At 41.1% G+C, this 18,601-nt stretch overlaps 1 protein-coding gene across 1 annotated transcript in view; it reads right to left on the bottom strand.

Moving 5' to 3' along the window:
- mrpl11 (mitochondrial ribosomal protein L11) overlaps nt 1–16,972 on the bottom strand; it is a 39,768-nt gene extending 22,796 nt beyond the window's left edge. Inside the window, exons 1-2 of the mRNA XM_076103815.1 lie at nt 16,846–16,972; nt 4,022–4,196 (exon numbers count right to left, since the gene is read on the bottom strand). Of these exons, the coding sequence (XP_075959930.1) occupies nt 4,022–4,144 (123 nt within the window). The 5' untranslated portion in view covers nt 4,145–4,196; nt 16,846–16,972. The remainder of the gene's footprint in view (nt 1–4,021; nt 4,197–16,845) is intronic.
- Between the last annotated feature and the right edge of the window lie 1,629 nt (nt 16,973–18,601).

The following is an 18,601-nucleotide window of genomic DNA, read 5'->3' as shown; positions in this document are numbered from 1 at the left end:
TTGTCAGCTTCTATTAATAAGCTCATAGAAACTGGTTCACTACAATGTCCTCCATAAGCTGTACCCTGTTTGTTCTACTTCTGTGACACCTCGACAAAGATCACAGGAGTTATTAGATCCTGCTCATTTGCTTCCTGGAGAATTTCAGAGTCAGCAGACTAATTCAACTAATTCACAGATTAAATTGATGAAATTACTTTATGTGCAAAAGAAACGCATTGCAGTGACATGGAGATGTGATTCCTCTCTCCTCATTGATCGATGGTCTTTGGAAATGAAAAAAAAAAAAATAAATCACATAAAGTCTTAGAAAGGGGTAGAACAACTTGTTGTCAATTTGGCAGCCTTATGTAAAGTCTATAGTTACATCACTGGGTCTTTAAAAGGCAGCCTGGTCTCCTAAAAATTAAGTTCCTATTCACCGAAACTGCATTGTGAAATACGTTTCGAGGGAAATGTATTTTGTCTTGAATTACGTCCGCTTTTGGCACATCAAAATAATTTCAGAAAAAGAGCAAACGCCACTGATGAATTCATAATCCAATAGCTCATTGTTTATGCGTTAGTTTTGTACTGAACTGAGCGCGACACCTTCAACTGACTGAATGTTTTGAACTGAAGACAGAATCACAGCTGAACGTCCGTATGAACGGCGATGCTTCGGAGAACAAGTGAACAAAAAACATCATCAGTGACTAAGAATCTTTGAAAAGAAAATGTTATTTTGGAGTTATTTACAACTCCTTTGTGAACCGAACCGAGGAAGTACTCTGATCTGTTACTTAATTAAATCCAACAATACCAGAGTGTCGGAATACTGTTAAAAGTAAAAGTCAGGCATTAAAATAACAATATAAAACTAACTGTGGTCTTTAAGAAAAATAAACTCAAAGTGGGAAATATATCCAAAATGTCTGAATATTTGGACAGGACGAAGAAAGGCAGTAAAGATCACACCTGCTACTCGTCTAAGATGGTAAAGAAACCACTATCTTTATTCTTGCCTGTTATCTTGAGCTGTCACATAATTCATATTCTTTAAAACGATCAAATTCCAACCAGAGCATCTTTTGGGAAAAGAAAATGTGTTTTTTGGGGGAAAACACCCAAAAATACCACTGATGCTGACATATCAGCAGCACTCGTGTCACTGTGACAGGTTTCATAGGATGAGAGACACAGAGGATTGTTCAAAGTGTTATTGTTGTATGCCTATGGGGAGCTGCCATTCAAAATAACCCCTCTGTCAAGTAATGCAACTCTGCAATAAAAAAACAGGTTTTTGCACCCAATGTTGTAGGTGTAAAAAAAAGTCAATTTACAGGGATTTTTTCGGAGGCACGACGCGCTACAAACTGAACAACTTAATAACCTTTAGGGTTGAGAGTTGAATGACAGTCAGAGCGAGTTTCTTAGTTCTCAGCTTTGGAGGATCAGAAGGAACTTAAAGGTCTCCAGTGTAGCGGAGGGAAGCTTTAGCTGAGCCTTAAATGTGATCTGTGAAAATCTTAAAATCAATTATACATCTAACTGGTAAACAGTGCAGACGGTAAAATTGGGTTATTACGGTCTCTTCACTTGGCAGCAGTTAAAACCCTGGCTGCTGTATTTTTCAGAGGAAGTAAAAGATGTTGAAATAGGATGAGATTAAAGAATCGATCCGCCTCCTAATTACTGGCTGAAAATGGCTCATTACTGTAACTGCTCATTGTATTATTCCTTCAAAAGAGAAGTCGCAGTCAAACATCAGTCCAAACGCTGTGACCTGTGTTTGTCTGCAAGACTCTTGAGAACAACACGTCTTACGCCTGTGGTCATTTAAAAAAAATTAAATTGGTTCATTGATTTATTTTTTTTGTCCCCTTGGGAGCAACCGAAAAAAAGCTGTAAACAAAACATCTGACGCATCATCACTTTTTTAGTTGATAAAGCAAACGTGTTGCTTTGAGTCACATGGTGAATTTATTTCCAATGTTCACTCTCTTTTAGCTCCGTTTTTGGGCTCCACCATCTCCTCAAGAAAAATGTGAGACTGCTGAATGCTCAACTGTGTTTGCCAGCTCGTCGCTTACTGTGTTTGTCTGGCGTTTGGTGCTGAGCAGGTTGTGTACCGGAGGTTTTTAAAGCTTTTTCTATCTGCCGAGGACAAAAACGACACTATGAGAGCAGCGAGAGCGAACCAATACAGTAAGGGTTCATCAAAACAATGATTTTAAAGATGTAGAGCTGCAGAGTTGAGTGATTAATCAAGAACATAATCAACAAATCAATAAAGAAACTATTTGTTATTTCAATATAAAAAGGTGAAAAGATGATCGAGTGGATGTGTAGAGAAATGCGGGTAAAGTTCAAACAAAACAGGAGAGAAATTTGTTTAATTAAAACTTCCAGTATTTGTGAGCACTTCATCATCGTCCCAGTCTGGCAGGGAGTTCAGATTTCCATTAATTAGCTGAATTTATGTGATAGTTGATGTCGCTGGTGACAGCAAAGTACATCATTTTGAACATAACCATAAAGTAACGACACCTTTACAGTCAACAACAGACGATGAGATGTTTTCACATAAATTAACTCCTTTGTGACATCTCAACATTCACTTGTTCCTGACATTATTATTCACGTGGAGCTCTTTTCTGCCAGTTTTGATCCCTTTCCCCATCGTCCTCTCTCTCGATGTCTCTCTGCTGTCAATAAGTCACAGAGCTGGATGAACTGAGAGAATTGATCTGGTTTCCAAGCGTTCAACAGCAGTCCAGGCTGATGAGCTCCGTCCATTAAAGAGCCTAACTGGATCATTTGCATGGACAGAAGGAGCCATAGGGTTTCACTCATTCACTCTCGCAAAGGACAATGAAAGTTAAAGCGCTGAATCTCCATTAAAGCCGGAGCAGATTGTGCTTTTATGGTCTAAAATAAGAGACACATTTTACAGGAAAGATTTAAAACAATGCACTTGTGTGATCTGTGATCAGAAACGTAGATGAGGTTAACGAACAGAGCATCGGAATTGGACAGTTTTCAACGTAACATAATAAGACAATGTATTCAGTCAGAGTTTATGTGTAAATGTGATCAGTAGGTAGTAAAAAGCTTTCCACTGAAAGTCTGGTGATGAAATTAAAATACACAATTATATTGCAGGAAATTATGACTCTCTCATGATGATTAAGACTATGAAGATGAGACTCTGTCATTAAATGTACAGTGTCGTCCCGACGCGTCAATAGTGAGTTTATTAAGTCCTTTCAGATTTTAATGCATCAGAGACGCAGGACGCGTACCGAACATCATCACTGGAAGGATAACTTTATTCAAAACAAATATAATGATGTATCCTCAGTCATTTTTCTCCACTTACTACAATCCATCTTTGTTCGTTGCTCAACGCTTGAGGACTGCCGACTTATTTTGTGATTGTACCAGCAGATACATACATTTTACGAGTAGCAAATGGCATCCGTGATGAAAGAGTCGGAGCGGTGCATCCCTGAGCAATAAAGAAAACCAAGACAACCTCAGCTGTCTCTCTCTCTGGAGTAATTGAAGCAGAGAGAAGTATACAAGAATTTAAGACAAAACCCTCACAGGTTCAGTCCCATTTCGTCAAATGGCTTGTAAAGAGTGAGGCTAATGTGTACGGACAGCTGCTGTGGATGGAGGTGTTCGTGTCTTTGGAAACTGTGAGAAAATAGTTGCAGACTGAAGCAGAGTGTAGCACCTACCTGCACAATGGAGCGGTGCGACTAGAATAAGAATATATATGAATAGGGCTATGAGAGGGGATGGAGGTGGTGGTGGTGGTGGGGATGCAGGAGGAGGTGACTGAGGAGAGAGAGAGGCAACTGTGTGATTGGCAAAGTGAAAATAAGAAAGGACCGGGTTGTCTCGCAGTTAATGAGAGCTGTGTGCAGAGGGTCAGCTGATAAAATGAAGCCATGCTCTTGCAATTAAGTTTACACTCCTGATTATTCGGAGCAGACAGATGGAACAAGAAGTGGAATTGTAAGTAATGTTTTACCTGTCCCAGGATGGGGCCCAGTGGAGGCCCGGGGGCCGCTTGTCCTGACCGCACTATAGCCCGGATTACATTGCTGACATCCAATTTCTTCACAGCCTTGGCTGCCTTAGAGATCTTCGACATCCTGGTCTCAAAAGCCTTAAATCTGCCTCCACGTCAACTGAGAATCCATCCACTGGGAATGCAGAAGAAAAAAAACAAACAAATTAGCCTTTCATGAATACACAACTGCAACAAATCATTTACACGCCGGGCTCATTAAAACATCATACAGTCAAATCGATACAGATACCCACAGGCTGAACCCGTGCCTTTCCACTCTGCAGCGGGCGAGTAATTAAGAAAATCTTTGCCTTCGATCGGCTCAGCGAGAGCCACTTTCCTGGAGGTGTTTGCAGTGTGCATCAGTGCTGACGCTCGCCGTGTTGAAGAGCCTGAGAACTGGCAGGATTTAAAACTTCTCTTCCCAAAGAAATCATGGGGTGCATGCCAAAGCACCTCGCTTCAGCTTCAGATGTGTCACCATTAAACTCCCTGCGCTGCAGCAGAGCTTCCTCTGCATCAGTCGAGGTCGAGAGTAGAGGGCAGGATATGGATAAGTAACAATACTAATACACGGAGGAGGGCTGGAAGTGGCAATCCCCCCCCCCCCTCCTGTTTGAACGCAAAGAGGGGTCGGCTTTTCCATTCCACCTTAAAATGCATTTGCCAAATTAGGAGTCAATTAGTGGAGTGGGGAGAACGGCCTGAACTCCTGGCTTTTCTCTGGGGAGGCAGAAACGCATAAAAGCAAGCCTGTAATCCTCTGCTGGAATAAAAGTGATACTGACGCAGCTGTAAGAAGAAAAAAAAAGATCAATGACTAGAGCCAAGGGACAAATACAAGTTTTAAGGTTGAGCCTCGTGATTCAGGGGAACCCTGCATTCAATAAAAATAAGTACTTGAGGGGAGCGAGGTGGTCCAGCAATGATTCATTGTAGGCAACAGAGGGTATCCAATTAGATCAACAGAAGAGACAGTACCAAAAAGATATATGGGACCTCACGCTGCTTTGGAGCAACAAACTGCTCCCAAGAAAAGTTGTGCTTCCATCTGCGCTGCTGGTTATCTAGCAGCCGTTGAAGTGTAACCACCATAAGCAACATTTAGGGCATTAATGTGGTGCGCATGCTGCAGAAAGAGTCCCAAATACAATCCATTTAGTTTGAATTCCCTCTTTTACAATGCAAGTCTCATACACTTCTACACTTCAGAGGTCAATGTCACGCTACTCGCCTCATGTGCTCAGATACTTTGTTGTAGAAAGAAAATCGGGATGCAGTTCAGATCAATTTTGGAGCCGGTTAGCATTAAATGCATTAAACCGTAAGTGAGAAAACCCACTGGTATCAAACAGTGACAGAAAGGCTCATGAATCCTAAATGGCAAGCTGCAGAAAAACTTGTAAAATCGCAGTTTGGGGGGGGGGGGTTCAAAAAAGATTTCAACCAGTAAAATTACACACTGTACATTCAGAGACGAGGCTTAACTGGATTTTTTGCGGCTGCGAGAGAAAAACAATTAGGGCCAGCATCAAATGTAGGGTTTAATTCCAATTTGGGGCAAAGGGAATAACAGTTCTGCGAGTGGGGAATGACAACGTCATGCTTTAATGCACCGCAACTCCAATCTCGGTTGAGTATGAATAATAAAACCGCAGTTCCTTTCACAAAATGAAATCACTCATCACAAGGCCAAGCAGTGAACGCTGAAGAAGAATTGACCTACATAAGGCATCACAACCGCACTGACGGTAGGTTTCACGCAGCTGCATTTACATTAGAGTCAAGGTATAAAGGAGCATAAACCGCGAAGCGGCGGGAAACACGGTTGAAGGCAATACAATAAGCCCGAGTCAGAGCTGGGTTAATGTTTTGCTGTGAATAATCAAATCAAAGCTGCAGTAATTTGAAAGGAACAGGCACAATTCTGAGCTGCTCTTTAGGCTGAATATTATATTCCTACAGCAATTACTGGCAACGGCGTCTTCGATAACACAGAAAGAGCAATGCGTTTGGGCCGTGTAGATTTGCAGCATAAAAGCACTTTGTTTAAACATGCTCGATAAATGACATGCTGCAAAGCCAGTGTTTAAATCACCACCTGATAAAGGAGGGCGAGGGGAGCGATAATAGAGAAAATAACACCGCAAATGTTGGAGCACTCTCCAAACTGTTGTTGCACCCAACAACGGCATTCCTATTGCTGACATTTTTAGGTATAATGCATTTCTTTTTATTGAGATTATTCCATGGGACACAAAGTCATGAATATTAGGTCGTAGTCAGGAGTACATTACATCACAGTCATTTAGCAGACGCTTTTATCCAAAGCGACTTACAATTCAGATTCTATCACATTTCTACACCGTAGGCACAGCTACGGGAGCAATTTTGGGGTTAAGTGTCTTGCTCAAGGACACATCGACATGCGACTAGCAGAGCCGGAGCCGGGGATCGAACCGCCGACCCTCTGATTGAAGGACGGCCCTGCTATCCACTTAGCCACAGTAATACTGGCGTACACTGTAAGAAGTGAAGCTGCCGGGTCTTCATACATGGACATGGTTTACCAGAAGTAAACAATGGACTCTCCAGATGAACCAAGAGGAAGTTTTAAAAGTTCATACAGCGTTATTATGAAAATGACATGTTCGATATTAAACATCACGGTGCAAAAATTCATCCTTAGTTATAAATCACCGGCAAAATCCAAACTCTAAATCCGAGCTGTTTCTCGGCCTATCTATTTAGGAAATCTCCCCTGCTGCCTGTCAGACAAACTACCTGGGATGGAAACATCTTTGGCGGAGGTAAACATGTCAATAAAACCTGAGCACACGGGGGAGAAGCTGGAGAGAAATCCCACCCGTTATTAAAATGTGCAGGTCTACATAAGCTGTCGTGAAAAGATAACCTAAAAGTGGAATAACCTGAAACTCCCGTTGTACAAACTCATTACATCTTTTATCAGTTCATTACAACGAGTCTGAAAATTCCTTTAGATTTTCACACGACAGCAGCTTCTGTGGTGTGTTTTCAGCATAATTAACACTGACTGCACTTCAACGATGAAGACGACTGCGATTAAAGAAATTAATCAGTTTGCTATTAAAAATGTATGATTAGCCGGAGTGGTGAAGCCCACCGCTGTTAGTTGTTTAGAATATCAACGCTCTCATTAGTCTTCATTTAGGAGACACATCAAACTGTGGCCAACATCAATGAATCCTCCAAAATCTGTTATTTATTTACAGTTCAAGGTTACAGATATTGATCTTCTATAAAATGACATTGTTGAAAAATGGAAGAAATGGTCTTTAAGTCCCGGACCGTCCTCACTGTAAATTCTAGACGCTGCATCAGCCTCGAGGAGATCATATCTTCTTCTCTTCTTTCCATCTTTCATATCTATTTACTGCAGTCTGATGAAGTAAAAGCTGAATATGACTTGATTTCTCACTGGGATCATGCTTTGTACCTGCACCACAGAACCGAGGCCGGTTCAATAGTCTTTGTTACACTTTGTCTGTTTTCTCTTCTTCACATCTCAGCTAATTTGAAAGAGACACAAAGTCAAATACTTTGCAATGAAACCGATTTTGTGTTGCCACATGGCAAAAAGATTATAATAATAAAGTCGATCAAAGATTATGATCTCATTCAACCCTCTGACAGAGATTCATTTGAGCATGAATGCAGTATTAACCATCGCAGCACCTTTATGTGGCTGGTTTGTGTTTCTCGTTGTCCACCCTAAACCATCTTTGTAGGATTGATTCTGCCCACCAGACTACAGCTCGTACTGCTGACTTGTGCTCGCAAAGCTTAATCACCTGTTGATTTAAAAAAAAAAAAAAAAAAAACGTAATAAAAGTGAAATCATTGCCGATTGGAAACTTGGATGTAAAGGATGGCGATGCCGGTCCACCACTTCAGACAGAAACATGTCAACAACTAAAGGACGGCGTGACGTGGTATTCTATATTCAATCATGATGCCACCAGGATGAATCCGATACAGACTTTAGGGAACCGGACTTTCCCTCTCGCGCCACCATGAGGTTGACATTTGCCATTTATTTCTTGCATGCAAACTCTTCAGGAATGAAAGAGGTGCCAAAGATGTGGTCGCGGTCCCAGTTTTTCCTCATCCCAGAGATCGGCACATCTGGGTGATGCTGTAGATTGTGAGTTAACACGTTATATTTTTGCTTTTTTTAATTCAAAAGTGGACAGTTAAGATGTGACAGGAAATGATGGGAAAAAAGTGTGAATAATAAACAAAGGTCCCTCTGAAATCAGACACTATATACTATATACAGTCCCTGACAAAAGTCTTGTCACTTATCCATTTTGTAGAAACAACAGCTTGTAACCTGACTTGTAATTAATCCATTGGTTTTAGAAATGGCTCATATGAAAGCTAAAACCCTCCCAAATTATGTTTAATATACTAAAATAAATTTGCTTCACTGAAGAAAGATTGATAATTTAATGAACACAGAAAGGTCAGATTTTGGCAAGACAAAAGTTTTGTCGCCTACAGAGAGTAATGTGAAAATTGAACAAATAATTTACTTCAAATACAAAAATATGTTGCATAACATCAGTGAATTAAGTAGTGGTGCTGTGAGATCCATATTTAATATCTTGTATGACTTCCATGAGCTTGAAGGACTGCATCCATGCGGTTCGACAATGATTCATACAATTTATTGATGAAGTCATCAGGAATAGCAAAGAAAGCAGTCTTACATGCCTCCCAGAGTTCATCAAGATTCTTTGGTTTCGTCTTCCATGCTTCCTCTTTCATTCTACCCCAGACATGCTCAATGATGTTCATGTCTGGTGACTGGACTGGCCAGTCCTGGAGCACCTTGATCTTCTTCGCCTTGAGGAACTTTGATGTAGAGATGGAAGTATGCGATGGAGCACCATCCTGCTGCAAAATTTGACCCCTTTTATGGTCGGGAATGTAAGAGGTAGCTAATACTTCTTGATATTTTAGGCTATTGATATTGCCTTCCACCCTGCAAATCTCTCGCACACCCCCATACTGGATGTAACCCCAGACCATGATTTTTCCGCCACCAAACTTAACTGTTTTCTGGGTGAATCTCGGATCCATGCGGGCTCCAGTAGGTCTCCTGCAATATTTGCGGCGGCTGTGATGTAATTCAACCGAAGATTCACCTGAGAAATCCACCTTCTGCCACTTTTCCAGCGTCCATCCTTTTAGCAGGCTGTGGGCCTTGGCAAATGCCACACGTTTTGTTAATTGCCTTTTGTTTAGTGCTGGTTTCTGGGCACTGATTCGACCATGGAGGCCATTTTGAGACAGAATTCTACAAACTGTCCTGGTTGACACGGGGACTTGAGGTGACCAGGCCTGGTGGAGCTCTGCTGCAGTGGAAAAGGGGCTGGCCTTGGATTTTCGAGCCAACAAACGGTCCTCCCGAGCAGTTGTCTTGCGGGGTCTGCCGGACCTGGGCTTGTCAAAAACATCTCCAGTCTCTTCAAATCTTTTTCTTATTCTTTGTACTTGACGCTGAGACACATTGAAGGCGTCAGCCACCTCAGCAGTGGATCTGGTCTTCAGCCTCTTGATAATCAACGCTTTGGTCTCAGGGTGAATCTTAGGCATGTTGTCAGAGGTCAAGTTGCAGTTGATGTGAAGGTCTGGTGTGCTGGGGTTCTTTTTATACACACCCACTAATTGATTGATCAATTATTGATCACAGGTGAGGCTGTAATCTAGGATTGGGTGCATCATATGACAAGGCGACAAGACTTTTGTCTTTGCAAAAACTGACTCAGTGGGCTTTACCAAGCTGTGAACGTTAGAATGCTTTTCAGCAGTTTTGTTTGGCACCAAAACATTATTTCAAAAGCTGTTGTGATTGAAATTAGCCATTTCTTGTAAAAAAAAAAATGTATTACAAATATATTTGAGGGGCACTTAAGGTCAACTTGTACCCAAGCGACAAGACTTTTGTCAGGGACTGTAGTATATAGTATCCGTCCAAACACGCTGCGATAGAGGATGTTATCACCCATCCCCTATTCTTCATTTACTTACTGTCCTACTGTTCCCCACGTGCTGCAGTAACATGGTATTTATAGCGTAGCTGATAGTTCACAACCCTAATTAGGATGATTTTAGTCGATATAATAAATGTACGCAGCAAGCTTCTATCCTCGGTTATGTTTAAAATGTGTGATCCATTACTTGATGCATATTTCTGGTCCCGGGGGGTCTAGGTTTGTATTGCTCTGATAAGAACTGAAGTATTCATATTCTGGTCTCACCCCTTAAAAAACAAATCCATTCGGTTTCCATCTCAGTAAAGATAAAAACCCGTCAGAGGCCATTTCCAAACAGAAAGATCAGTTTTCTTTGAAATTAAAAGTAAAAAAAGGACAGAATTCATTCTTATCTTCCAACGACATTAAAACTCTGACAATCAGTGTTATTCAACTCTTAGCGTGGCAGTCCATCTAGTGGTTGCATTCACCTTTACATTAGACGCAAGACGAAAGCTGAGAGCTTAATTCACAATAAGTTAGCGGTAAGTCACGTGTGTGTGTGTGTGTGTGTGTGTGTGTGTGTGTGTGTGTGTGTGACTTATGCGACCACGACAAGAACCTGCCACCAAACTAATTGAAGATAAACAAGAAGAAAGGCCCTGGAGACAAACTGAAGCCCTTAGATATTAATAGAAAATTAAATATAAAATTATAAAAGCAATTTCATGTTTCTGCCCATCTTTGCAGAAAAGTCTGAATACCATTAGAGCCACAATAGATGACTGCCGTCCTTGAATAGACAAGATGGCAAATCTGTTAACAGCACAATAAACGGCACAGGAAGGACCTTCACCGGCAGCAGGGAACTCTGGTGTGTCGTATTTGTTGAGACGGCGCCACATTATGAATTAGAAGCAGCAGATTACCTGTGATCGATGAGTCTAATGCGGCGACCAAACAGGAATGAACTGTGCTGTGATCATTCACTGAGCCACGTGGGGCGAGATGAAGAGATCAGGTTTCAGATATAAACGTATAGAGAGCCCGTCGTGTGCCAATGCTGTTCCTCCACATCAGTATTCAGCCCGTCAAACTCCGGTCCTGGAGCTATTGATTGCTGAAAGTAAAGTGCTAAAGGCCAGTCGAATAAAACGTGGAACTCAAGAAGAGTCTGGATGATTCCACAAGACCGCATGACCCGATTTAACTGAGACCTGAACCTACAGCTCTCAGCTCTCAGCATCACCCAGATGTGCCGCTTAAAATTCATGTTTTGCATTAAGCTGGTGTTCTCACTCTGCAGACAGACATTTATTTTGTGCCAAAATATTAATCAAAACTGGAGTGAAAGACATTTTCAGTGTTCAGCATGTTTTTACAGTCCAAAATATTATTATACATTATTATACAATGCCTTGTTTCAATCTTATCCTCATTCCCTACTATTGTTTTCACTGGTGGCTGAATTATTGTTGGGATTGATGAATAAATTCAGTCTATGAAACAATAAAAAACAGTGAAACATAACATGTCACCATTACCTAGAGCTCAAGATGACGTCTTAACGTTATTTTGATGGACCAACAGTCAAATTTAATTCAGTTCAAATGAATGAATTTGTCCTCGGGGAGAGCAACAGAGGAGGGATCCCTCTCCCAGGATCGGCAGAAGTGCAATAGAACACAAATATATTCAAATAGCTGTAATGTAAGAAAGAAACAGCAGCGAATCCACACATTCAACAAGTTGATCCACGTTTAATTCCTTTAAAAATTAGCTCAGTGGCGCATGAAGAAAAAAAAGTTTCACTTCCGAGTACAAAATTCTGACAAAATTCCTCAGATCTTCCAGCGATCGGCCACATCGGCCACATCCATGAGCCCATCGAGCACGTGAACCTACGCCTCTTATAACTCCGCCTCCAAGGGGAAAAGAACTTAGACTTGTCTACGAGTGCATTTACAACTTTTAGGACCTACCTAAGTTGCAACTCTCGGTTAATTTCTTTTTTTTTTAGGTAAATGAACTTACCAGTAAAAACTAATATTTTCCAAAGTAAGTCTATATAAAAAACCCATAAGCTGTAATTCCACGGTTTGGTCCAACGCCCGGCACTCTTCCTGGAGGCTTGACCCCCGACCCCATCCAACACCTCTGGTATGAACTCTTGCACAAACTGTGAGCCAATCACATGTGTGTGTGTGTGTAATGTTTGGAGTCCATTATATTTGTGGCCACTCGGCGTATTGTAATCAGTTCACTTGTCTTCCAGTTGTCAAACAGTCACGGTGCAGAAGTAAGACCGTTAATGAGGGCAGCAGCTGTTCTCTGCGCCGCTTTAGTGCCATCACTGCAGCCTGGGCTCACACCAGGACCTTGTACTTGAATAGTGATGACTCCCAGTCTAAACTCCCTGCATGTATTATCTCTGCTCGCCTGTGATCAAATCCCAGGGAGGCCGTTTTCCTTCCCGGCTCCCCCGAATACATTACCCTCTCCCTGTCATGTTTGAATGGTGACACAGAGTGTGTTACAAACCGCCTGCACTTTGAATAAATCTAAAAAGGCAACAAACCGCGACAATGTTGCATCAGCAGCAGATACTTTGAAATATAAAAAAAAAAGGGGGAAACAGCCCCCAGTTTCAGATCATCTCCGGATACATTTTGCAGACATGCAGCAAGCATCACATGTTGTGACTTCCTACTTTCTATCTGACCACGAAGCACATGAAACCTACACACTGCTGTGTCAAAAACAGGCTAAAGTTACATGAGGAGTTCCACTGTAACTTCAACGTGAAGTCTGGATAAATGATTTATAAAGTCTGGATGTACCAAGAGAAGCAATACATTGCTCACAACATCATTAGACTTCTTTATGCAACAGCAACAACAAGCGATGTGAGGAAAGGAAGAGGAGGACAAGCCTTGCAGTCACAGATTTAGATGACTACACACATGCACTCCATCTCTAGGCAACACATGGATGCACAAGGCTCTGACATTATAACGTCCAGCCTTCAGAAGTACAGCTCAGAAGCCGTAAGCCAACTGTGACTGCAGCCAGAACGCGACAGTAAACCCTCTGAACTCTGGAGCCGTCTGAGCACCGGCTGCAGCTGGACCTCGTATCCAAAACACTGGGGCGGGATGATCGTAACAGCGTGGTCGGGCGGGTGGGCAGTGAACTGGGAGGTGGACACTAGAATTAACACAGGACATTAATCGCGACAAGGAATCCGGGTGGAGTTAAAGTTGGAGCTCCATTTTGCAGCCAGCAGAAGATTTGCAGTTTAGGGAATGACTCGGCTCTTTTGAAGCTGGAAATCCTTTGTCCCTGATGTTTTCTAAAATATTTAAACCATTCAGGCATACACGATAAGAACATATAAAACCTAGCTAGAAAAGACTGTTTATCTTTCTCACTGTTCTCCAATCTTTTCTTTTTAATGCGAAATACTACCAAACACTTTGAGGGGAAAACTCCTCCATTGAACTGCTTTGAACTAATAAACAAACACCCAGTGATGAGGGGTCCTAAGCAAAAACAACAACACATCATCTTATGTACTGCCAGGTAGAGCAGAGTTTGGGCTTGTTTGAATGGGTCATTTTTAACATGTCTTTATGAGCTTTCCATGGACAAGTTGTGCGATGCATGACTGTACTGAACTGAGGCTACAAGACCCCTGACGCCAGAAAGCAGTGAAGGTACCAGCTCCACCATTTCTAAAAACCCTCTCTTTCCTCCTCCTACTGTGTGTTGGTATCCAGATTCATATTTGTTGTGTTGTTGTTGTTGTTGTTGTTGGCTAGCGCTGGGTGATGTGGAGAAAATCAAATATCACTGTATTTTTGACCAAAAACCTTGATATCGATATAACAACGACATTGCAGGGTTGATTATTGCTTCTATCACCAAAAAGCCTAATTAGACAATGAGAATTATGATAAATAATCATCAGTAAGGTTGATATGACTAATTGGGTAAAAGATAAATAATAGAACCGTCTGGTAAGAAGAAAGAAAACGACATCACTTGACTGAAATGCAACCTTTAAAATTAGGAAAAGAAAACCGTTTTGCAATAATACGATATCCAAAATCTAAAACAATAGAGTCTCATATCACGATATCAATATAATAATCTGATTTACTTCCCAGCTCTAGTGGTGGCTACAGAAGCAGCCTTAGCTCCGTGCTCTTTAGCTGCAGGTTAAAGCTTCTACGAGGAGTTTATGAAACCGTCTAGATTTAATACTCATGCAGCTTTATGACCTACGGATTCTCACAGGCAACGTTTTGCAGTCAGTAACATTTTCCAGTTTAAAAGGAAGGAAGAGATTTTTCTTTAGAGAATTAATTCCCCACATTCCCCACATGTCCCTATCACCCTGTGTGACTCTCCCGTCGACGCGGTGGAGTCCTTCCGCTTCCTGGGCTCCATCATATCCCAGGACCTCAAGTGGGAGCTGAACATCAGCTCCATCACTAAAAAGGCTCAGCAGAGGATGTACTTCCTGAGGCAGCTGAAGAAATTCAACCTGCCAAAGACAATGATGGTGCATTTCTACACAGCCATCATTGAGTCCATCCTCTGCTCCTCCATCACAGTCTGGTACGCTGCAGCCACTGCCAAGGACAAGGGCAGACTGCAACGCATCATCCGCTCTGCCAAGAGGGTGATTGGCTGCAATCTGCCGTCCCTCCAAGACTTGTTCGCTTCAAGGACCCTGAAGCGAGCAAGGAAGATTGTAGCCGACCCCTCTCACCCTGGACAAAAACTGTTTGTGCCCCTTCCATCTGGTAGGAGGCTGAGGTCCATCAGGACCAAGACCTCACGAACAGCTTCTTCCCGTCCGCAGTCGGGCTCATTAACAGAGCCCGGGTCCCCCACTGACTCTGTCACCCCAGGACAAATTCCCACCGGTCACTCCCCTGCATCCCTTCTATTACACTCGACACTTTACACTACAATTACATCTCACTTGTTTATAGTCCTGTCATCTGTTCGTTGTTTATAGTCCTGTTATCTGTTCGTTTGTGCACTTTATTTTATATTTCATCTTTATTTTATATCTCTTGTAAATTTTAATATGTTTCTACTTGCACTGATTGTTGTTGATTGTTAAATGTTTGCACCTCCCGTCACGCCAAATTCCTTGTATGCTCAACATACATGGCAATAAACGGTTCTGATTCTGATTCTGATTCTTTTGAGTTATATTTCGTGGTTATATGGCTGATACTGGGGCAGGATACGACGGCAACCCTTTCAGGTTGAGATAGCCGATTCTGATTCTGATTCTGAGGTTTAAGGAAAAAGAACAAATGAAGATCTTAAATACACAAGGCAGTGGCGACGTCTCCATTCCACGTAAACTATCGCTTTTGTCTGCAGAGCAAATGAAAGTTTCTTGTAGTTGCTTTATTGTTGGCGCATTAACTTAGACCTGCAAATAAATATATTCTCCATAGATGTCCGGTTATACTGTCAGGTGACTAAAAGTACTTCAAGAATATTCAGTAACGAACTAAAACACATGCTCCACACCAACAGGACGTGTAGACGTTTCTCAAATGATGATATTTGAGGTCTGGTCTGAAGCAGTTTTAAGGGAAATATAATCTAAAAGCATTCCTTCATTTACATTTAAAGATAGAAAAACAATGATGTGTCAACAGGAAGGTTTACGGTGTGATTTACACTGTAGGGCCACATGGGGGCCACAGAGTCATTGCAGGGAGCCCACACAACCAGCTGTTGATATGTCAAACACAATAACTATTAACATCATTCATTGCACTGCATTCCAATAATTGCAGAAGCGATTGTTGATGTTATTAGTTCCACAAATGTTTGTGAGTCCGATTAATCTGAGAACGATTTAGAAAAACAAACTGTTCTTTGATGCTGATAAGGCTATTAAGAATCTGGTTAGTAAAATAAAACAATTAAGTTTAATAAGTATTTTGACAAGAAAGAAAAAACAAAACAGATGGTATACTCATCAAGCAAACACATCAGTCAGATCTAATAAATGAAAACTGTTTCTCTCCAATTCACTGTCAATACAACAGAAGATCCGAAATACTTCTTTATGACAGTAAATAATTATGATAAATTAGCAACAATGAATGTAAAGGATTCATAGGTAATGTTTCATAAGAGTTAAACACTCAAAATCTCAGGTAATCTGAATCTTCAAGACTGTGGTTGTGCTTTGATCAGGAAACACGAGCAAACAACCCCAGACTGTCACCAGATGTTAACTCAAATATTACATTAAAAAATACTGATCAGTGCATGCATGTAAACGAATGCATTTTCTCAAATGAGCCTCACAAACAAAAACACAAATGTCACAATAAATAAAAATGTGTAGAAGACATTGTGTTCATAGTAATTTGCTCGTAAATGGGAGCTTTGACTTTGCGTCCAGGTTAAGTCTGAACACCACGGACGATTCTTTAAAAACTCTCCGTTGAGGACCCAAACTACGTGATGAACAATTATTAGACGGATACAACGTGTGAACGGCATCATTTCACCTCTTATAACACTAATGCTTTAAAAACAAGCGTGACGCACAGCTGCAACACTTCCACAGTCACATTGAACAGCAAGAAGCTACGTGCACGTGCCCTGCATTAACACTCAGTGACCCGACACACCGCTTAAAACCTTTACAACGTGTGAAAGAGGAAAGTTTACAACTCTAAAAAACCGACATAAACCTTAGTGTTGTCTTACCTGAGACTTGTCCTGTACCTTCACGTTATAGCAGCATCCTACAGGGCGCAGACATGTTGGATTCCTGAACGCAGCGGGCTGTGTGCTGCTGGTAATCAGAAGGCTGCCCCCTGCTGGACTGGAGGAGCAGCTGCAGCATCCGGGAGGAATTAACGGAGGAGCTGAGATGTTGCGCAAGGACACTTCTGCTATTTATATTTTCCCCATGTTTCCAATTGTCCTTTCCTCTGAGACCTTAGACACTATAAGCTGGCTCAAACTCTTCATATACAGCAGACTACTACTACACTGAGTACATATTTACACCCAAGTCTGCTATGGCTGAACCATTCCATCAAAGATATTCCAGATGTCTTGTGCATCTTTTTATATGAATTTACCCCCAAATTCAGTCTGACCTACTTGGTACATTTGGAAACTTTGTAATCTCCACTTTTAAATTAAGCTCTGTGGTTGGAAAACCGATCCCATCACATGTTTTGTTCTGCAGCCTTGGTTTCAGTTCCAGTTCAATATTCCACTGTGCCAACTCAGTCCCTCAGCACTTTAAATAATATTGTTACATTCAACACTATTTTGTCAGATCTTTGACCAACCAAAGAACATTTTTAATGCATTCATTTAGCTTTTCTTATGCTAGCCGTCTGAGGCTAATATGTTGCTAATACAACATTCTAAGTACCTGTTAATTTACTGTTAACTGGTTTAATTGTTTATTACTCTACTCTTTCCACTTTAGCTCGTGTATTTTTTAAATCTTTTTAGATTAATTGCTGTGCAGCACGTCCTATGGTGACTTTTCATTTTCACTGGCGATAGTCAACTTTCTTCCTATCTTTATGGATTATTTGACAGTTTATACTTTTATAAATAGTTTTCTTGTTACCAAGCATGGTTTCAAATGAATTTCATTGCTAGGCATCATCTTAACTCCATGTTTACTTCCTGTTAGTTTATGTAATTCACATACACTTCAACCAAGGAACCATATACATTATTCCTTGCAATGCAACCAGAAATAAACCGGGAATAAACTGTTTATATTTACAGCTGTGACATGGCCTACACATCCTTTACCTTTGGTCTAACTGTTGATATCTAAACTTTTTTAAATTTGTAATCACGGTCATTCACTTTGCTGTCCAATACCGTTTACACAGATTCAGTTGCTTGCAATAAAAACCTGTCTCCATCTGCTGTTTTCAACCTTTATTGTATTTAGTAGAAAGAGGTCCTTTTAGTGGCTTTTCTGGGACTCTCAATCACACTGTTCATCGGTAAAGTCAAGGATCTGCAGTTCCATAACAACTAGTGGATGGACTCCATCTCCATGAGGTCCTATTGAAAGCACCAGAATAGGCACTATATGGACCTTGTGGTGAGCTTTTCTCAACTGCTGCTTACAGGGTCAAGAATCAACTTTGACCCTGGGTTTGAACAATGTTTAGACAACCAAAATATATGAGGATGAAGTCTGGCAAGAGGTTTTTAAAGCACAGACTACACGCTCACCTGCACATTAACATTTTAATCATGAATTAGTCATTTTTGATAATCTCCTTCCTGTGAACTGGAGCAGGATAATCCTGTAATTAATTATCTTACATTTACATAATGAAATAGCATGAGCATTTGAGACCGCATTTCCATTATGCCCTATATTTCTTTCTAGTATATTTTAAATCAGCATAATTTGTATTGTTCTGTAAATGTATTTGCATCTTAATCCAGTAGAAAAAATGTAAATGCTTGCATA

Source organism: Anarhichas minor, unplaced genomic scaffold, assembly GCF_050575085.1.
Source record: "Anarhichas minor isolate MPS153535 unplaced genomic scaffold, ASM5057508v1 ptg000028l, whole genome shotgun sequence".
In the NCBI taxonomy this organism is placed as follows: domain Eukaryota; kingdom Metazoa; phylum Chordata; class Actinopteri; order Perciformes; family Anarhichadidae; genus Anarhichas; species Anarhichas minor.
The sequence above is the reverse complement of the archived record's forward strand: the minus strand, read 5'-3'. Positions and strand labels throughout refer to the sequence as shown.